General features: G+C 41.6%; 1 protein-coding gene across 2 annotated transcripts in view; it reads right to left on the bottom strand.

Annotated features, from left to right (window-relative positions):
* Window positions 1–4,795: 4,795 nt before the first annotated feature.
* The window catches only part of LOC146313557 (zinc fingers and homeoboxes protein 2-like), a 150,345-nt gene continuing 133,723 nt past the window's right edge, over window positions 4,796–21,417 (bottom strand). For both annotated transcript variants that reach the window (XM_084739736.1, XM_084739737.1), the window contains exons 4-5: window positions 9,775–13,103; window positions 4,796–5,246 (exon numbers count right to left, since the gene is read on the bottom strand). In XM_084739736.1, the coding sequence (XP_084595862.1) occupies window positions 5,066–5,246; window positions 9,775–12,767 (3,174 nt within the window). In that variant the 5' untranslated portion in view covers window positions 12,768–13,103 and the 3' untranslated portion in view covers window positions 4,796–5,065. The remainder of the gene's footprint in view (window positions 5,247–9,774; window positions 13,104–21,417) is intronic.

Genomic DNA, 21,417 nt, shown 5'->3' with positions numbered 1-21,417 from the left:
GTGTGTTTGGTTCAGAAAACTGCGACACGTTTGTCAGTCTAATGGTATTTTTAAAGGCTTCATCCTGAAGAGAAAAATCTCTCTTTTAGCCACGTTTCCTAGTTTTAGTTGCCACCGCATATTGAATTTTCAGAGAGTTGGAGTGTGACTCGTCTAACTGGAGCAGTTCTTCTTCCATCCGCAGTGTTTGGTGGATTCCAGCATTCACCTGCCACAGTCAGTAATCTGGGAGCCAAACTGATTTGGAGAGCAGAACTCAGCCTGCGATGATAACTGGCACCTGAACTGAGCGTCTGGCAGAGCAGACGAGTGCGTGGCCACAGTCACAAACTGCCAGAGTTTAGATAGCAGCTCATGTTAATTTATCATCCTGCTCACAAACTGAATCAGATCGACCGAAAAACAACTCGCCGCGCTCTCTCTCCCTCTGCCCGCTAAATCCGCCGCGACGTGCCTCACCTGACCGCTGCAAATGTCTGAGAGTCAGGACAGTTTGATTCAGGCTTCAACGCGTTTGACATTAAAAGTTAAATTCTCTAATTTGTGTAAAGAATTGTCTGTATGCAAATACACCCCACTGATGAGTGTTTTTCAGTGTATTGTGTGGGTTGGAGCAGAGAGGTGGAGAGTGGAGGAGTTTATGAGAGCAGCTGCAGCAGACTGAAGAAAACCTCCAACACCAGCACAGAAACACTCTGTTGTTCTTTTGTTTGTAAAGGAAGTCAGAATATTTGGATTTTTATTATATTACAGTACGTCATTTTATTCATTCATCGTCCGTAGCCGCTTATCCTCGAAGGGTCGCAGCGGGCTGCTGCCATCCCGCCTGACATTGGACAGGAGGCGGGGAGGAGTGACACGTAGAGACGGACGACCGTTCACGCTCACATTCACACCTACAGGCGGTTTAGAGTCACCAATTAAACTGCATATGTTTGGACCGTGGGAGGAAGTTTGAGTCCCTGGAGAAAACCCACGCAGACACGAGGAGAACATGCAAAGTCTGCACAGAAAGGCCCCGCCCCCCGCAGCAGCGGCGCTGTCGGTGCGTGTCTCCACAGGTGTGCGAACCGCAGCAGGCGAGCGAGGTAGACGCCACGCACAGGTACACTGCATTCAGACTGACTCGTGTACTGACTTGTGTATGAAAACACAGTTTCATCACCAGTTCGTCTGACCTGCGGTGCAGTAGGGTTCAGTCCAGTGTTGTGAACGCGCTTCATTGGACACGTTCATGTTTTTGATGACTGATGAAGTGAATAAATCAGTTTGCAACAGAAGAATCCCAGAGAGGAAACAATGTGATGCCTCAGCCTCTGCTGCTTTGATTTTCACCATTAAATTCAGTCATTTTTACTTTATTGTTTTCCTGTGTGAGCAGAATTTCTGTGTTAGAAGGATAAAACTAACTGGATGTGAATGAAAGAGATTTTTTTTGTTTTGTTTGTTTGGATATAAGTGAGTTCAACATGTTCTTTGTTTACTGGTTTATGTTACAGGATAAAAATACAAATGAGAGGAAATCATATCATATAAATCACACTACATACAATCATCACATGCTCTTGCAGAGTATTACAGTAAGACACTGCTGACTGGAGATATTTTTACTGTTTTTCAGTGTGAATGAGCTGATTTTCTGTCTACATGTTTGGAAACCAACAACATTTTGTCTTAAAAGTATTTTTGAATGTAACTGACTTTAACTGAAAGTGTCCAGGTGTCAGATTCAAGCAGAAAGAAAGCAACAAAAACACTATCAGACATCACTGACAGGAAGATTTTTATTTACAGAATCTAAAGTTATTGTTGGTTATTCTGAATGCTGCATATTGATTATTGATTTTAGCTGTCAAGTGTCGATTTTTGAAGACATCCAAAAGGTGTGACAATCTTTCAAACGTTACGATGTCAGAAGTTGAGTCCCCGCCTTGTTTACGGCTGTTTGTCTTGAGGAAATCATTTGAACAGATTCTATTTTGATAAGCCGAAGCCGCCTCGTCGAAACATTAAAACTTTCAATCTTCTGTCAGAACAGACAGCAGAGGGAAGAAGAAGAAGCAGCAGACTCTGTCGTCACACTTTGCCCCAGGCGGAGCCTTTTATCTATCAAACTTTACCACACCAGGGGGGCTGCTGCTATTTTAGGCCTCCAATAATGTTTCTTTTTTTCCCTAAATTTTCCTGAAGTTGGTGTTTGTTGCTGAGCTGTTGTAGCCAAAACTCACACAGCTACACACACAGACGGTGACTGGCAGGACTAGTTTTGTTTGTTGCCTGGGATCGAGGTGTTGGCTTCAACACTAACAGACCGGGGGGTGGGTGGAGGAGGGGAGGCACTGGGGACCAGTTAAATCACTTCACTGGTTCTACAAACCTGCAGCCACAAATTCAGTTAGACGGAACAGTCTGCAGGTTTTAAAGGGATAAAATTTATACTGTAACAAGAATTACTGCCCTGGAGATGTAAGCCTCCACCAACCAGTTTACATTTATGCCTGTATGATACATGTAGTGAGGACTTTGAAGGAATTTAATCAAAGTTTTTAAGAGTATTTTCATTATTATATTGACGTGTGAGTCAAGTGAATAATTTCCAGTGAGAAACATGCTGTCCTCACTTAGACTGTTTTTACAGAGGAGGACAAAAGACTAATAGAGAGCGTCAAGTGTTTTTGCAGAGTTAACGTTGAGTTTTTAGATGTAAGTATGAATTCTTGAGTTATGGTCTAAAACAGGTTTTGGGGTAATCAAAACAGGAAATTTCCTCGAGGTGTTCCTGAGATAACAGGTTCACAGGAATGAGACGGATGTGGGGACACAGTGACATCAGTTTATCCTTTTGTCCAAGTGGACATTTGTACCAAATCTGAAGACATTCCCTGCAAACATTCCTGAGGTGTCGTATTAACAAGAACAGGACGGACGTGGGACCACAGAGACCCGGAACTTTGACCTAAAACCACCAAAACTGAACCATTTCAACCTTCAGTCCAAGTGGATGTGTGAGTCAGGACCTGAGGTTTGAACTCTGACCCCCAAAAATCTAATCAGTTCATCCTCGAGTCCAAGTGAACATTTGTGCCACGTTTCAAGAAATTCTGTAAAAGAGCTCAAGATTTCACGTTCAAGAGAAGACGACAAACAAACAAACAGAACAGAGGCAGAAAAATTTATTCTTTCCTCAAACTTCCTGAGATTATTTACTTTTTATTTTCTCTACTTTGTTCATACTTTGATATTATTGTAATTATGAGTCTAATGAGAGACGAGGACAGGGTGAGGGGGGATAGGGGGGAGAGGGGGGAGGGGGGGGGGGGGGGGGGGTCGAGCTTGCACCCGTCACAGCTGACTCTGGGTTCTGAGACTAATTAATCGCCGTAGAGGAGCTCCACTTCTCGATCATTACCAGCATTTTGCCTATTTTTCGACGCAGCCGTCATAACGTCTGCTGAATTTGCAGATTAATTGCCATGGCGACAGTAGAAGCTTCAAACCTGCAAATCATTCTGATCAGCCGTAAATATAAAGAACATAAAAACACATCAGGCAGAACAGGAGGAGCAGGTCGGGTTTTAAATATTCAGAATCAAGCCTTTTGCTTTTTCTTCCTTTTGTTTTAAAGTCCTGCTATATTGTTTTGAGATTCACATATATTCAATTAAATCTGAGTGATAAAAACTAAAGAAAAGAACAGAAATAAGCAACATAAAGGATAAAAATAAAGTTAAAATAAAATGAAATACAAGTAACGAGGTGCAGTGTGTCAGGAGTCTGCAGTTTTTGAAACATGTTTGTAAGATGTCTCTTTTTCAATATTTAATTATTTACCTATAATATTATGAACCTATCATCAGTAATAGAGTATTTTATTAACAGTGTAGTGAGGAGTGCAGCTGGAGCATCAGAAAGAAAGGAAAGATTAAGGAAAAATAAAAATTATTAAATGATAAGATAAAATGGTAAGAATTCAAAGACTGTAATTATTTTTCCACATAATGACCTCTGCATGAAACAAAAACAGCTTTTACTCTGTTTTGGATAAAAGTGATGAAGTAATTTTATTTTAACTGAAGAGGTTTCATGTATATTTAAGGTATTTATTAATGTTTTCAATTCAAGAATTTTACAAATAAAATTACATTTCGACTGTAAAAGGCAGCCTTTATCTCTTTTCTTATGGAGCGTCTGTTCCGGCTCTGAGCTCTGAGGCCGTCAAAATCTGATCTGCATGTAGCTAAAATCATAATAATAATAATTTTTAAAAATCATATTTTTTCCTCATGGAAAATACCTCAGTAAGCTACATGGGCCACACCTCTGTGACCTCTGACCTCTCCAGCTCTGTTTCGTTGTTATTCTTCTATTCTTCTGAAGAAGGTAAAGGTTCTGAGAATGGAAAGAATTATAATTGATTGAATTCAGCAGGTGTGGAGGGTTGGTGGGGCCAAGTGTGACAATTTTTCATGGGGCCCTAAATCCCAGGTGCCCCCCCCCCCACCCCGCGGCCCCCCCGATTGTCACTTGCTGTAATCTGAATTTTTAAACCATGAAGATTTTTTTTTTGAACCAGGGAAGTGATTTTAAAGTGCGCGATGCTGCAGACATTTTGCTCAAATCAGAGATGCTCCAGTAGAAAAACTAATTCATGCTTCACTTTAATTGCCTGAAAGGAGGCCATTTGTCATTTCTGACATTTTATGGAATAAGCGATTAATCATTTAACTAAGAAATAATTAACACTTGTATTGATAGTGAATGTAATTCAGCTGCAGGACTAATTAAAAAGACACTGCCCTTTTAACATCCCAAATATTTTATTTTTCACATGAATGCAACTTTCCAGAGACTCGTCTGCGCTCAGTGAATTCAGGGCCTTCAGGGACTCGCGCACAATTTTACCAGCATCCTCCTGATCGACGGTCTCGGCACAAAACAGAAAAATGCCACAGAAAATGAAAGACAAAACATCCAGAAGCTCAGAAGTAGAGGGAAGTAGCTCAAGGACGACTGTTGATGAGCAGACAATGCACCGCTACAGACAGAAACGTCTCCTCTCACCGTTTTATCCAGTCAGCCTCCCAGACGCGTCCTCCGCCATCTTCCTCTCCCGGTCCAGGAGCAGCTCCCGTCCTCTCCTCGAGTGTCCGTCCTGCAGCCAGCTCCCGAACACCTCCCGCGCTCCTCCCACGACTCCCCCGTTCTGTCCCCCGTTCTTCAGCTCCGCCGCGTTCTGCTGCCTCAGTCTGTGAGGAACAGTCAGACAGATGGCAAACAGGCGGTAAACTGCAGTGTTCAGAACAGGTGCGCTGATGTTTACTGATCAATAATCAAACACTGAATCGTTGCATGCTGATCCAGACTACATTTACAGGTGTTTTAAAGGTTTTCACTATAATTTGTTTTGTGTTTGTTTATGAGTATATATTTCTTTGGATCCTGCTCAATTTGCACCAGGATGAACGTATAAAGAATTATTTTATCAATATTTTATAAGAAAGTGATGCATTCAACACGTTTTCTGGAGCTCAAGGATGCTGACAGTATGTTTTAACAAAAAACACTGAATGTAAATAGAACAGTGTCCATGAAAACTCTGCAGCACAGCTTCAATTAGTGAACTGGTTTGTTGATGATGTTCTTACACCTTTTTTTTTTTTTTTAAAAATGCTTCTTTTTAAGGTTTTTTAATTTGGTCCTTTTACAATTCTCATAGTATTTCATTTTAATTTGTGTCAGAGTTCAGCTGAAGTGGAAGAACTGAAGCTAATTATTAAAGATTAAGATTTTTTGAAGATTTATTCAGAAGTTATTGAATACGATTTCCTTACATTCTTTATTTTTAGAATTATTTCTCAGTTCATTTAAATCTGTTTTGCTCAGTGCCTCTGTGCTTCAAACTGTGACCCTCCCTGTCAGTGTTGGGAGTATCCAGGTAACTTGATAATACTCTGTTACATTTGGATTACCTCAGTACCAAATATAGGGTCAAACTATTTCATCTAACAGATGTTTTATGTTTGTTTATGTTTGTTAATTATTTGTCCAACTGTTCCTTACATTATCTATCTCCTTACATTTAGATGACAGCTGTAATTATGTGAATTTAAATGTATAGAGTTGAGATGTTGTACAAAACGCTGATAAAAACAGAATGCAGTGATTTGCAAAAAGCTTTTCAACCTATATTCAACTGATCACATTACAAAAACAAGATATTTAATATTCAAACTGATTAACTTTATTGTTTTTTTTGTAAATATACTCTTTCTGACTTTGATGCTGCAACATGTTCCAAAAAAAAGTTGTAACAGGATCATGTTTCCCTCTGTGATCCATCATCTTTACTTTGATCAACACTCAGTCAGTGTTTGTGAACTGAGACACTAACTGTTGAAGTTTTAAAGTGAAATTATTTCTCTTTCTTGGTTGATATACGACTTCAGCTGCTCAACAGTCTTGTTTGGTCTCTGTTGTAGTATTTTGTGCTTCATAATGCACCACACGTTTTCAATGGGAGACAGGTCTGGACTGAGGCAGGTCAGTCTAGGACCTGAGTCAGTCCATCTCAGATGAGCTCGGGTCCAGAGAAGTCTGCAGTGTTTCTGGATGTTGTTGATATATGTCTTTCTCTTTGCATGGTAGAGTCTGAACTTGTGTTTGTAGATGCAGAGACAAACTGTGTTTACTGACAACGGTTTTCCAAAGTGTTCCTGAGTCCATGTAGTGTCCTTTATACAATGATGTGGGTTTTTAATGCTGTGCTGCCTGAGGGGTCAAAGGTCACAGTAAATTCCTGCAGTTTTGTGTTGAGAAACGTTGTTCTTAAACTGTTGGACTGTTTGGAGTCTCACAAACTGGTGAACCTCACCTCATCTGTGCTTGTGAACGACTGATTCTTCTCTTTCTTTTCTTTTGTCGCTCCTGTCGCAACTTTTTTGAAACATGTTTCAGGTATCAACATCGGAATGAGTGAATATTCACGAAAAACAAAAAGGTTGATCAGTTTGAACGTTAAATATCTTGTCTTTGTCCTGAATTCAGCTGAATATAGGTAAAAGGAAACAGGCTCAGATCTGCTGAAGACCTTCATGATGCTCTGCAGTGAAGTTTGTATGTTTTTAACAAACGGCGTTGCCCTCGCAGTACACATTTTGAGAAAAAAAAGTCTAAAAGAGTTTGAGAATAACTTTGAGAGTAAAGTCAAAATGGAAAGTATTTCTACTGTATTCTCAACATTTACAGTCTTCCTCCTGCTATTTTTGTCCTTAAACTGATTGAACTCTGGCAGATAAAGGAACACGATTAAAAATCAGTAGACAACCAAATAATTCATGAAATCTGTTTTTTTTTAGATATTTGTTTTTCAAGCTGTCAATCATTTTTCTAGGTGATTGCTCACAATCAGATTTAACAGAAGTGGGTCATAAGTGGGACATTTTATAATTATAATGAGGAGAAAGTAATAATCCAAATAATTTCATTTTGAAGGACGTTCTCTTCATGTAATGTGAACTCTGAGATTGTAAATCATTTGTAACAATCGAGAACACTGCGATGAAAACTGGGACAAATTTAATGTCAGGGCTGCAATTTATGCAAAAGATAATCAAATTTTACTTCACAAAATTAAAAAGATGATTTTTAACCGTCAACCCTCCTAATCTGAACCTGCTGACGGTCTTTTCTTCTGTTTACAGGAAACAAGCAGCAGAATTGGTTTTGAAGAATGCATTTCCTGTTGTTTTTACGCTGTTCATCACTGACTGCACTTTGCTGCGCACAGAGTTTATAAAACCAACATGAGAAGGATTTCAATGTGCCGTTTGTGCAGGTTCAGACTGCGGTGCTATTCAAAGGCTGAGCCTGAACCAAGAGCTCACTCGTGGGAAGAATAAAACTCTTGCCTAAATTATTGTGGAGATATTGGTTTCGCACCTAATGACTCTATTATTTGGCCAAAGATGTCCCAAGCTCCTGGATAGGAAGCGCAGACTAAATAAAGTCCCGTAGATTTGTAGGTTAATGTTCTGAAAACAATGTTAATGTGGCAACAACAAAACAACAGCACAAGCTTCCTCAAGGGAAAACCAAAATTTATTTTGGATGCACGGGTCACCACAAAAGGTGTCATTGGGTAGAAAATGATACTGAAACCGCTATCGCTGCAGCTCAGGGAACACTAAGGGTACAAAATACTGAAACAAGGAACCTTTTTTTTTTTTAAACCGAGGGTCTGATGATGAGGAGGTTGTTTTCCAGCCAGGCATCACAGCATTTTGAGAAACAATTTGGGAAACAATTAAATCTATAGATTTGTGTACATGGACACAAACTAATCATTTTTTCTGTGAAAACACAACTTTCAAACTAAGAGGGACAAAAGTCACACAAAGAGGGCTGATGGTTTTAAGGAAGTCTTTTCCTGAACCTAACCAACTGGTTTGGTACCAAACCTGAAATGTTTCTAACCAACTGGACATCAACAGCAATCCCTGCAAACCTTTTTGTTTTGTTTGTTTCCCCTTGTATATCTAAAATGTAATCTTATTTTAATTTTGGTAGAATTGAAGAAATTAATTTAATATATTTAACTGGATTCACAGTTTATTTTAAGTTCAAATATTTATTCACCAGTTCTGCAGAGGACCTAATGGCTTTAACTGTATTAGCTAAAAAAAGAGGCCTTTATTATTTTAACTGTAATCTAACATAATCTTTAATACATCATAATCTAACACAATAAAATAATAAATCTAAAATTTCACAATAGCTGCGACTACCTGCTACGTACTTATGCACATGCATCCACATACATTCTCACAGACACACAAGACGTGGCACAAAACGTGTCTAAAGAAAATAAGAAATCAAATCAATGGAAAAAGGAAGTCTCTGAAATGGGCGTGGCTAAAGTAGACAGGGCGGGGCTCATCCACACTATGGGAATAGGAACTCTCTGCTGCCAGTCATGACAAAGGAACTCAGCTGATTGCAGTGATGCCTCTCACAAGAGTCTGTGGCTAACGGTTCAAAGTTATGTGCCTTCTTGTTACAGGCCACTCCCAATGCCACGCCCCCTTTTGCCACTTGGCTTGAACAGCTGACCAACCTTTTTACAAAATCTTGCACAAACCTGTGAAACCATTTGGAAGTTATGAGCCACTGCCATTACCACACCCCCTTTTAACCAACTGACATGAACAGAAACACACACCTACAGACACACAGACCTCCATGCCAACCTTCAGCCTCCCAGGACAAAAAGAATGGCCGCCACAGGGTGGGAAAATTTTGTCAACCAACCAACTGACCCGCCGACTGACAGAGCAGCTAAAAATGATAGGCATCTATATGCATATAGTATTCAGGCCATCTTCACCATAATCACAGATGTATAGGTCGTGTGTTGAAGCAGCTTGTTATGACCAATATTTATGTTATGTTATCATTAGGTGGCGACCTCTAGTGGTCATAGTAATTACTAAGGCTGTGGATTGGCCAAAATCTGGCAACAAGATACTTACTGTATCACGATAGAGGCAAATGAAAGATATGTACTTACTTCTTCCTGTCTTAGTTTATGTTGTTACATAAACATAAACTTACGAGTGAAAGAGTAAAATAGCTAAAGATTGATGACATCACTGCTGTGAATCTTTGCATGTCTTCATCAATGCTACTGAAAGGCCGCTTCGAACAGTTAGATATTTATAAAGACTTGTATAAAGAAAAAAAAACTACAGAAAGCTTTTAGTCTATAGAGTACGGTACCTGCCAGCAAACCGGTCTTGGAGCTCATCGTGCTGTTGACTGCTGAGACTGTTGACGCGCTGCTCCATCAGCCAGCCCAACTCAACCTCCAACACCTTACTGCTGTTGTTGTTTGTTAGGGCTCCTTCCTGACAGTGCCGCATGATGCTGGGGGGAGCGTTTTCAGGAGAGCACACAGGCGGCCCCTGCCCTCCGTTCACTCCATTGTTGTGATAAAGTTCTGTCAGCTCCATGTTGCCGCTCTGCAGCCGGCTGTCGGTGAACCAGCGGGCGAGGTCGGCGCGAGCCAGTCCTGTCCGACCCTCCAGTTGGCTGATCTCCTCAGGGGAAGGCCACCGCGTTTGAGCAAAATCGTCCTTGAGGAGCGCCAGGGATCGGCTGTCTGGAGGCACTGAGCTGGAGTTCGGGTTGGGGATGGAGGGGGCGATAGTGCCGGGAGCAACGATGGGCAGGGTGTGTGAGGGTGGAAGAGGGCTTTTCAGGTGGCCCACGCCGGCGCTTGGCTTGTGAATCCCATTCAGCTGTAGAGTTTGGTGTTGCTGTTGCTGCTGATGTAGTCGTTTCTTGGTGATGGCAGCGATGCCACCTGCGCCCATCCTCTTAGTGCCCATGGAGTTGAGGAGGGCTTGTTCCAGGTTGTCACGTAGTGCACGGCGCTCCACAAACCAGCTGTCGATTTCCTGGTGAGACAGGCGGGTGGTGCCTGCCAGATTGTCCACATCGCTTTGTGTGGGGAAGCTGTTCCTCAAGAAGTTCTCCTCCAAGATCTTCAGCTGTTCAGCTGTTTTTCCTTTCATCCTCTCCAGCAAGGGAAACTGGGTGAGCACCGAGGACTTCTGCTGAAAGTCCAGTTTTGACGCTGCCGGCGGCTCACCACCTTCCAAATGCATGACTCCGTTGTTGTGAACAAGGGAGGTTTGATCGTGGGGCCATTTGCCGTCCATGCGAGATGTCCCATTGGCCTCTGCCAGAGGAGTGAGTGCCTTGTCTCCTCTGGGGCAGTTGGCTTTCAGCTCCTCGACTTGCTGCTCTTTTAGCGTCTTGCTATCCAAGGGGAACCCTGGGATCTGTGACGGTGCTTTGGCTGGAGCACGGATGGACTGGATGATTGTTGGCCTCCTGATCGGTGGGGTAATAAGTGGAGGGGAGTTTGGCAGCTTCATATCAGCAGCTGGCATAGCATGGGTGTTTGGGTGCTTCTCTTTGGAAGGGACAGCTGGATTGAGGGGGATAAGTAGTGAGTTTTTAAAAGGCGGGGCAAAGATAGGCGGAGGAGCTATCATTGGCCTTGTTAAAGACTCTGGAAAGACTATGGAGGGCAGCGATACCAACGGCTTTGTCTTGGTGTTTCCTAACGTTGGGGGAATCTTCCCTTTGGACAGTGAAGATGGTGATAATGACGATGATGATGGGGGCATTAAAGGCACAGTAGCGGATGACCTCTTCATGTCTGGATTGACCAGAGGAAGTGCTACAGGTCTCTTCATCTCCATGGGAACAGGAGGCGGAGCCATTGGGAGACGTTCTTTGTGGGGAGGAGGGGGTGGAGGAGGAGCCATGAGGACCTTGTCTTTAGGATCACCAGAATGGGGGGCCACTGCCATGATTGGCCGCTTAGACTCAGGGCCGAACACCGTTGTCAGGTGTGGTCGTTTAAGGCTGGAGCCAATGGAAACTCCAGCAGGAGAGCTTGCAGTGGTGACTATGCTTAACCCGCTGGATGCAGTTGTCCGTACATGACTTGGATGCCTAACTGTGGTGTGGACAAGAGGCTGCTGGGAGGATTTGGCAGACGGCTGAGAGGTGGGGCTTGTAGGCAGGACGGTGAAGGTGTGATGGGCAGGAGGGATGGAGCCATTGAACATCTTTTTTCTGGCTTCCTCCACCTCCTCTGGGGACCAGGTTATGCCTTGCTTCAGCCGCTGGGTGGTGAACCAGACTTTGATCTGTTCCTCCGGGTGCTTGGAGGCAGCGGTCAGCCAAGACAGCTCCGCGTGTGTCGGGTAAGGAAACTTGTTAAAGGAAGTGATCAACGTCAAGTTGTCATCTAAGGAAGGGTTGTATTTGGTGGTGTTCAAGGGAACAGCTATTTTTGGTACAGAGTTAAAGTTAGGTGGGCGCTGGAGCATTGGGGTGACATGGGAGAGCCCTTGGAGGATGCTGGGTTCAGGGATGATGACTGTTCCGTTGATGTTCACGGCTGTAATTTGATCCTTCTGGATCAGACTGTCCAGCTGGCTTTTCAGCTCACTCCCTTGATAGAGTGACTGGATATTGTCCGGGCTTTTCACTGTGGTCGATATGCAAGGCGGAAACATAAAACTGCCGTTGCTTTCACCCTGCTCATTTGTCACTTCGCATTCAACTGAATTGTCCTTGCCTTCGATTGTCTGCTCTAAGATCGTCTGATTGTTCATTTTTATCCTCTTGAACTTGAAGTTCGTCTCGCCCGGGTGCTGGCTCTCGTTGTGCTCTGTGAGAGAGTCAAACTTCTTGGTGTTGAAGTTGCAGACAGCACAGAGGTACAACGGATTGAGAATGACGTTCGGGTGGCTGGAGTCCACATGCTCTTTGAAGTCATTCAGGTTCTGCGTTGAAAATGGGCAGTATTTGCACTCATAGCCTCTGGGCTGCTTTTTCTGGGACGCCGGGTCAGATTCAACCCCGTCATTGTCCTTCTCCTCACTGGCTTCTACGTCTTCAATGACAGGGGGTTTGTCTTTTTCACCCGACTTATCCTCTTGTTCTAATGGCTCAGGATTCTGGTTTTCCACTGGTTTTGGAAATGTCTGCTGGTCTGGTTTCTCTGGATTCTCCTGCTGGGGGTCTTCACTCTTTTCTGCAGATTCAGATGATTCTGACTCTTTTTCTGTAGCATCGTTGTCCGTCAATACTTCCATGTGCATTACTTCCTCTGGGTCATCTTGCTCTTCAGGCAGGTCGCTGACGACCCGGACCATGCAGGGGGTGGAGGACTTTCTACGACTGGACATGATGGCTGCTGCTGCTGGTGGTGATAATGGTGGTGCTGGTGTTGCTGATTGCGCTGAAGATTCTGTGGTATTTGGCTGCTGCTGCTGCTGGTGCTGGCCGAGGACGTCAGCGTGTCGGTTTCTGAGGGGACCTTACTGGGGTGGGTCGGAGCTGATGGTTGTGTATACTGCAAGGCGGGCGGAGATGGAGTCTCCAGCGTGCAAGAGGGAGGGCGAGAACCGGCTGACGGCGCTGGCCCAGGACCGGTTGTGCAGTGGCGTCTCCCGCTCACTGGCAGTGTCAGCTCCCGACCGGGGCGTCATGGGAGGGCATCACAGACAGCAGCGGCGTTCAAGCTGTGTAGAGACAAACAGAGAGAAAGAAAATTACATGTTAATATTGTTTGTGTTCAGTGAGCTGCTCTCCAGTCACTTGGGGGAAGACTAAAAGCAGAGAAAAATACATGTTTGGAAAAAACATAGAGAGAAGTCATGTTGATATTGTTTGTGTGTGATGTGACGTGCTGCATTCACCCAGAATAAGACAAAGAATGGGAAAAATGCATGATGGGAAATGACAGAAAGGGATAAAATAGATAAATTGCACTTTTATAAACTACACTTTTGGTTGAAACATCTTATTTATTTAAGAGATTTGAGATCAAGGATAAAAACAGCAGCATCAACAGAGATTTATTCGTACTGGGGTCATTTCTGCACTTCTGTGTTGTACTATTTGGATCAAATATTCCTTCAAAGACGTGAAGCAATAAACTTAAAGCCCCTGAAAACTTCAAATCTTAACTGTCTCTCTAAAACATTAAATATTTATGACTAAAAAAAGCAACAAAGCCACTAAAGTTTAGCACTCAAAAACTCAGTTAATCCGCGCCATCAGGACGGGGCTGCAGTTTGATCAGATTTAGTTGACAGTAGCAACATAAACATAACATAAACCCACACAACAGACATCAGATTTTGATTCAAACATTAGAAGATTAAAACTTGACAGATAGTGGATTATTTTAGCAGTGGATACAAAGAGGTGGTTTTGTTGTTTACAGAAAAACACTTTTGACAACAGTAAATCCAATTTGTTTGTGCGGTGACAAAAATATTTACTTTGGCAGGACATTTTACACACGATTTAGAACCTAATAAAATCACATTAGCAATACATCAAGAAACAACACGCTCAATCTTAAATACTGCGATGATTCGCTGTTGGTGATTTGATGAATCAATCAATGAATAAATCATCTGTTTTATATCAATTGTTAAATTGTAAAGTGAATATCTTTGGGTTTTGACTGCTGATCAGACAAGACAATTAATCTGAAGTCTGTTTTGCACGTGCACGGCTCTGCAGTCAAGTTAGAGAAAAACAGGCAACTACACTTTCAAAATAAGGCACCAAAACTATTGGTTAGGTTTAAAAAAAAGAAAATGTTTGGACTAAAAACAGTATGTTAAGTAAGTTCACATGCGTTACAGTATTTTGATCAATGTTGATATCACGATTATTTATCACGATTATTCATTGATTTTAGGGACAAAATATTTTAATTGGACTTTTACTTTATATAAACAGAGCACTGCATTCACTGCTGTGCTTCGTTAGTGCCGAGGTAAAAATCTGTGCATCAAAGTAATACTGGTCTTTATTTGTACCATAACTTTGTACCCAAAATTAGTTGTTATGCATCGTTGGACAAACAGCAGTGTGATAAGAACTGCCTCTAATGACAGAGACCATCTTTGGGAAACTTTTATTTGTTGTGTTGTCCCATGTCCCATCTGCATCTGGATTTATTATGACCTATACTGCAGCCAGCCACCAGGGGGCATCCAGATATTTTGGCTTCACTTTTGAAGAGCTGTCAGTCAACAATATTTATATGCTGTGTCAATAGTTGAGAATGAGATCCGACTGGGTTGTTATGCAACTTCACATCAAAGACGGGATGTTTCAGTTTGATAAGCAACGTGACATTTTGCTTCCTGTCATCTAAAGTCCGAGCCAGGTTTCTGGCTTTCATCACTCGTCCTAAACATCACAGGAGCTTCATCGGGTCCATCTTAATCAGACGATGACAACGCCAAGGACACAAGTTAAAAATAAAACGAGCCTGACTGACAAGACTCGGAGCGGGACGCCGCGCCCAAAAATTACGACGACTCCGAGTGGCACTTAATCAGGGCACGCTGTTCCAGGCCAATCACATGTAAATGCAATAAAATGAAGAGTCCGCAGTAACTACAAAAGGCAAAAAAAAGTCTCCAAACTCCAAACCCCATTAAAAAGACATTAAGCGTCTTTCATAGATTCGGGCAAAGACAACTTCACAGGATAATTACCCTGTAATCATGTAATAAGAGAGACTCGGTGATGAGATCTCCTGACAGCTATCATCCACACAATGGGACTGAGAGAGCGAGGTAGAAACAGATGGAGACAGAAAGGAGAGAGGGGGAAAGACGTATGAATAAATATGGAAAGAGAGGGAGAAGAGGGGTAAAAAATAAAAGGAGGACATAAGGAGAAAGCAGGTAAAAGAATGGGGAAGAGTGTATATAAAAAGAGAGTGAGAGACGGTGGTGAACAAGCAAAAGAGAGATAAAGGGGGAGAGAAAGAGGGGGGAGTCTAAAAACTTCCAGCTGATGAAAGAGAAGAGGCACAAAGCAGAAGACGTTTTAACTAGGCCACGGCCTGGCAGACAGAAAGAGAGAGAAGACAGTGAAAGAAAGAAAGAAGAAGACGAGGGAGAAAAGGAAGCAGATAAACATAAAGAGGGAGGAGTAGAAAGGGACAACAGAGCGTTTAAAGGGGCAGAAGAAAGGAGACGGAGAGAGAGAAAAGATAAACAGAAAGCAAAGAAAAAAGAGGAGAAGAGGCAGAATGGAAAGCAGATGAAGAGGGAGACGAGAGGAGGAAGAAAGAACTTTCATTTGACAGAGATTTTTTAACGGAGAGCTGAAATATCACAAATAATGTGATAAAATGAGGTTTTGGTGCATTTTCTATCGGCAAAGTTGAAGCTTTGAAAAGGTGTCCCAATCATTTGGGAGAAAAACACATTTGCCAGAAAAATTGAGAGTATTTCAGCACTTAATTAGTATTGGGCAAGCTGTTATTTGTCCCATGTGTCACTTAATGTTGGACATATTTCATGCACTCACAGCCTTGATCAGCTTCTCACCGCCTGCATGGGAGACATATTTTATAGTTTCAGAGTATCCAGAGTCCTGTTTGGATTGTTGCACTGTGCAGTGAGACTGAACTAATCCTATGTTATTATAAATCTCATGCATTTACATGGCTGTTTACTGCATACTGCAGCTAATGAGATTTCCAAAGAAAGAAAACGGATGAAAAAGGTGACAGACAAGAAGCTGAAAACGATGTATATCGATGCATCGACTGACGAATGATGAAAAAATTGTTCGAGTCATTTATAAATTGATTATTGACAGTAAAACTCTCCTGGGACGCCCTCGTCCTCGGCTGACATTTCTGTCTCTCACAGGCTGCAGTGAGCTCAGTTTTAAAATTGAGTTGCTCTGTGCCAGAAAACACCTGAGTCCCAGACAAGAATTCACAACTTCAGATCATTTAAAAACAATGTGTTAAAATCCTTCAAAATCTAAAACTAACACTACCTGCTGATAACATAGGTGTAAAAATCTGGTAGTATAATCATCTTTATCGGCCCTTTTGTTCCACCAACCCCATCAGATTTTTACAAAAACCTGATTTAATCAGGCATAAAAAGGGTTGGCTACATCCTAAGGACCCCTGTCTCACTTCCTGGTTTAAAACAGGTGAGAATGCTGCTCAAGCACTTTCTACTTTTAGACAAATTCATGAAACAATATTGCAATCAGATGTATCTCTACCATAACAAGTCAGCTCTGTTGCACTTCTAAATCAAAGCTTAATAAGAATTATAATTTCATTCAATCATTCATTTTCTGTAACCGCTTATTCTGTAAGGGTCGCAGGCTGCTGGAGCCCATCCGAGCTGACACTGGGCGAGAGGCGGGGTTCACCCTGGATAAGTAGAATTATAATTTAAAAATGTGTATTTTCATTAACATTAAGAAAACTCTGAGCAACTTCAAAAAATAAAATGTGACTACACTGTGAAATTTAACATTTAATCAAGTCTGTTAGACATAAATTCCTGCAGATTTTCCAGCTTTCAGAGTTGACATCTATACTGATGGAGGTAATGAAACTCTCAGTTCTCTTTAATAATTGAATAATGTGTTTGAAATTAGTACATTTTCCCCAATTTAACTAAAAGTAAATAAATAAAAACAAATCAGTGCCCACCAGTCAAAACAGTCAGGACACGCCCCTGTGTGTGACATCATCATAGAGAAGATTTTTTCTGTTATATTAATTAAATATATGTTTATAAGGATTTATGAAATGAGTTAACATGAATGAGAAGAATTAATGATACACCTAATGTTAGAAATGATTGTGTGTGTCTAATGGAGTTCATCAAAGTCCTCAGCTGCAGCTAAAAAAACACTCAGAGGTTCAGTCATTTCAAGGTTTAACAGCCAAGAGATTGACCTTTTAAAGTATATTTTACAGCTTAATTGAAGAGCAAAAACTTAAAACCCCCCATAAATATGGTTTTGTCTCAATTCTCAAGAAGGAGAAAGTTTTGCAACTAAATTTGAAATGACCAAAATATATTTGTCATTAAACTTTTGCCTTAAAAAAAAAAAACAAACAGGACTAATAAAATAAAGCCATGGCTTTAAAATGATGCGTCTTACTTTAAAAGGTTTAACACTGTATTTGGTGACTTCTCACTTTAACACAGTGGCAGGGAATCATAGTTGACAGAATACATCATCGTTGGTGGACAAGAGTTAAAAAAGATAAGATACAGAAGTTTATGAATTCTTACATGTATGTGGACGGATTATAAATTTGCTCTGCGTTGCTGTATGACCACGTTCACATGGATTTGTTCTAGAAACATATATGCAGGGTCTTAGTCTCGTGTATTGATCAGACTTGTGATTAAAAGTTCAGCAGGGCTGCAGCAGATTTTCAGGTGCTAGCCTGTCAGGAAGGGAGCTTAAGTTAGGCTTAATTTGGGCAAGTGCAAAACTTATATGGCTACATTAACAGGGGTCCACTGACCTGTCTCCTCAAAATATATGACTGAAAATGGGTTCTGTGAGTACCGTTCCCCTTTACAGACATGCACACTTTCTGCTAATCCCACAACCTTTGGGGAAACACAAAGCAGATTTTTTTCATGCAATATAAATGAGTTATTCTTATTTATTTTATTAGAATATATCTGCAAACTGGGGTCAATAAACAGTATTGGAGTTGCATAAATTTGGCATCACAAAGCAATTATGCTTAGGGCACCCAAATGACCAGCAGCAGCCCTGATTATTGAGCCTCAATACTCTAAAGTTTGGGCATAATTTTAAACAGATACTGAAATCCAGCCTGAACCTGATCCACAAAAGACCTGAGGCCAGTCAAACCCAATGAGGACAATTAAACCAGATCCAAAATGTAGTGGACTTGGACAGAGAAAGAACACCAGCAGACAGCAGCGTGATGCTCCATCACTTAACAAGCAGCTGCAGTCGAAAACAACACTAAGTTCACACTCTCATTCTCACAGTGAAAACCTGCGGCAGTATAACAGGACCTCCACGACCTGATTAAACTGAATATAATTTTGGACCTGGCCCAGGTCGTTACTTGGTCCTGGGTCAGGTTGTTTCTAGGAAACAGCAGGACCAGCGAAGACCTCTGGTCCGTAGAAAACTTTTGAGAATGGAAAGTTGGCATTAAAAATGTCTGGCCAGACTTTTATTTTTAAAAACTTTATTTTTAAGTTTTCAGGCAAGGTTTTTTAATTTAAAGGGGTACTCTAGTGACTTAATACTGCAGCTGTTGAGTCAAGATGATGCTGTTCTCTAGACCAGTGGTTTTCAAACATGTTGCACCCAAAGTACACCTGTATTCATATCTATGCAAACAAAAAGCCTCAATACCAACCTAATCAAGTGACGGAGTGGAAATGTGTCACGATTCTTAATAATTCCCACCATCCAGCAACTACACAAATTGTGAAAAACTGGGGTTGGCTTTGATGGAACGTTTTTAAAAGGATTTTCTTTTAGGGTACAGAATTTTTACCTTGCGAGGCAGCTGGATTCGCAAGATCACAACATCATGTGTGAATCCATCCTGCCAGGCTTCAGGTTATCTGTTTGTGTCTGCGCTAAAAGTGGTGCAGCCAATCAGCATCCTAGGAGGGACTACTGTCAGCTGTGGCTTTAGGTGTGACGACAGCGAGAAGTGCCCATGAACAAACAATGTCGGCTCTTGAAGAGGTTAGCGTAGATACTGTGATAGCATCAGTTCTATCAAAACTAGACAGTATTTCTTCATTGAGAGAAGAACAAAGAACGACACTGAAGGCTTTTCTACATGGAAAAGATTTTTTCACTTTTCTCCAGCAAGAGTTTGATCTGACTGGTTGAAGTTAGCCTGCGTTAGACATGATAGACCGATGGTTCATCCAATCACCTGCCAAGTGTTTTGTGTCTGATGAAATACATTACATACAACATACATACAAATACATTTTAATTCTTCCACTGATGGTGAGAAAACAGGTATTACACATCGTCAGTCATGTGATCGCTCCCGTGTGTGCATGCGTGTGTGTGTGTGTGTGATCAACGGACCTGCAGTTTGTCCAGAGCTAATCTCAAATACCACTAGACCAATCAACCTTTTTTTGTGTGTAAATTCATGACTGTTTGCTGAAAGACTTCTGTGATTCAGAATTTCAGAAAAACATTGCAAAGCCTTTGTTAATGGCTCCATTATGTTTTCAGGTCAACCCATTCTTGTGAATACGATATCTCAAGAAATTCTTGAGGGAATTTCTTCACACCAGGCACAAGCGTCAACCTGGACTCAAGAATTCAGACACTAATCACTGCAAAATGACACACAAATAAATGTAATTTTATGTCCTCTGTCCTCTCCCCATCGTGTTTCAGCTCAGGATGACATATGTGGACTTAATGTTAATGTTGGAGGAACTTTGCAAATCTCCGCTGGTTGCATGTGACAGTCGTGGTGGCATTGCAGTAGGTGCTTCAGCATCTGTTACCTGGTGGGGATCTGTTCTCTACCAACTGACCTCCTCTAGTTGTTTAGAAAACTCTTGTTTGGAGCTGTAATTTTTTAATGAGATTGAGAGCATGGAACCAACAGTGCATTTTGAAAGAGTCATGAGGGCAGATTCAAGATAAAAACGGTGTTAAGTTGCTCTTTAAAGACCTCGACTTCTGGGAAATTCTCTAACCAACTGACTCCTAAAAAAAACACCCTAAGTTTTATAGATATTGGATATAATCCCTTTTTGCAGCCTTGATACTGACCAAATCTGAACAAATAATGCAATTTCCATTCATGTTTTCTACGTTTGTACATGTTGGCTTGCTTAAAAATACTTTGCCAGAGACACAGCTGCTGCCAGAGGTGAAGAGGGAAAAGACAGAGAGGCAGATGGGAAAAGAAAAGATCACACAACAGGAGAAAGAAAAGAGTGTAGGAGGAGTTGAAGAGAGGAGAGCAGAGGGTACATGTATAGGAAGAGGTGGAGGGAGATGAGTGTGTAGGAGCCAAAGAAGAAAGTACCGTAAAGGGAAAAGGAGAAGCGAGTGTAGGAGGAGAGACAAACAGAGAGAGATGGAAGGAGAGAACACTGAATAAAAGAGTTTAAATGAACAGAGAAAGATGGAGGACTGAAAGAAAACAGATTGGATGATGGAAGATAACTGTAGAGGCAGACGGAGCTGCAGGCCGAAGCGTTTCACTCGAGCTGCGACGGCGGCCTCGCTTCATGTCGACGAGGAGCAGCGCTGCGTCTGCCAGCTCCAGATAGAAAGGGAAGAAAAAGGAGGAGGAAAAAAAAAGAAAACTACAACAGTGTCATGTTTTGCTGCATCACTGGATCGGCCTCGAGGACTCCGGGCCAACTTCTGACGAGGGGAGTCATATGCCGCTTGGCTGCATCCCATTTTGTCGGGCTCAGCTCGCCTCCACGCATCCTTGTAATTACTTGTACAGTATTTGTGTATAGGGGATTGTTCAGAGCACGGTCGCACTCCGTAATTACGGAGAAAATAATAAAACCGCAGCCGTGATAACAGTGATTTGCAAATTGCAAGGAGCGACAAATTTTCCTTTTGAGAGGCAGGTGAGCTCAGTTGTTCCTCAACCGAAAAAAAAAACAAACCTGTGTCCCTTTTTATTTCACTGACATGATTTTTCAAGGCCAGCGACAATAATTCTATGGAATCCCATTTAGGCCAGTAAAGAAAAAACAATATGCCCCTTGTAAGTCATAATTATGAGATAAAAAGTCACAATTATGAGATAAAAAGTCATAATTATGAGATAAAAAGTCATAATTATGAGATAAAAAGGACTAAATGAGATTTTAAAGAGTTGAAATTATGAGATAAAAAGTCGTAATCATCAAATAAAAGTCAGAATTATGAGCTAGACGGTCAAAACTGAAAATAAAAGTTGAAATTATCAGATGGAAGGTCATAATTTTGAGTTAAACAGTAATGATTATAAGGTAAAATCATGAC

This window comes from Lutjanus erythropterus, chromosome 16, assembly GCF_056507025.1.
Source record: "Lutjanus erythropterus isolate fLutEry1 chromosome 16, fLutEry1.hap2, whole genome shotgun sequence".
Taxonomy (NCBI): domain Eukaryota; kingdom Metazoa; phylum Chordata; class Actinopteri; order Lutjaniformes; family Lutjanidae; genus Lutjanus; species Lutjanus erythropterus.
Note: the sequence above shows the minus strand (reverse complement) of the source record. Positions and strands in the feature narration are given on the sequence as shown.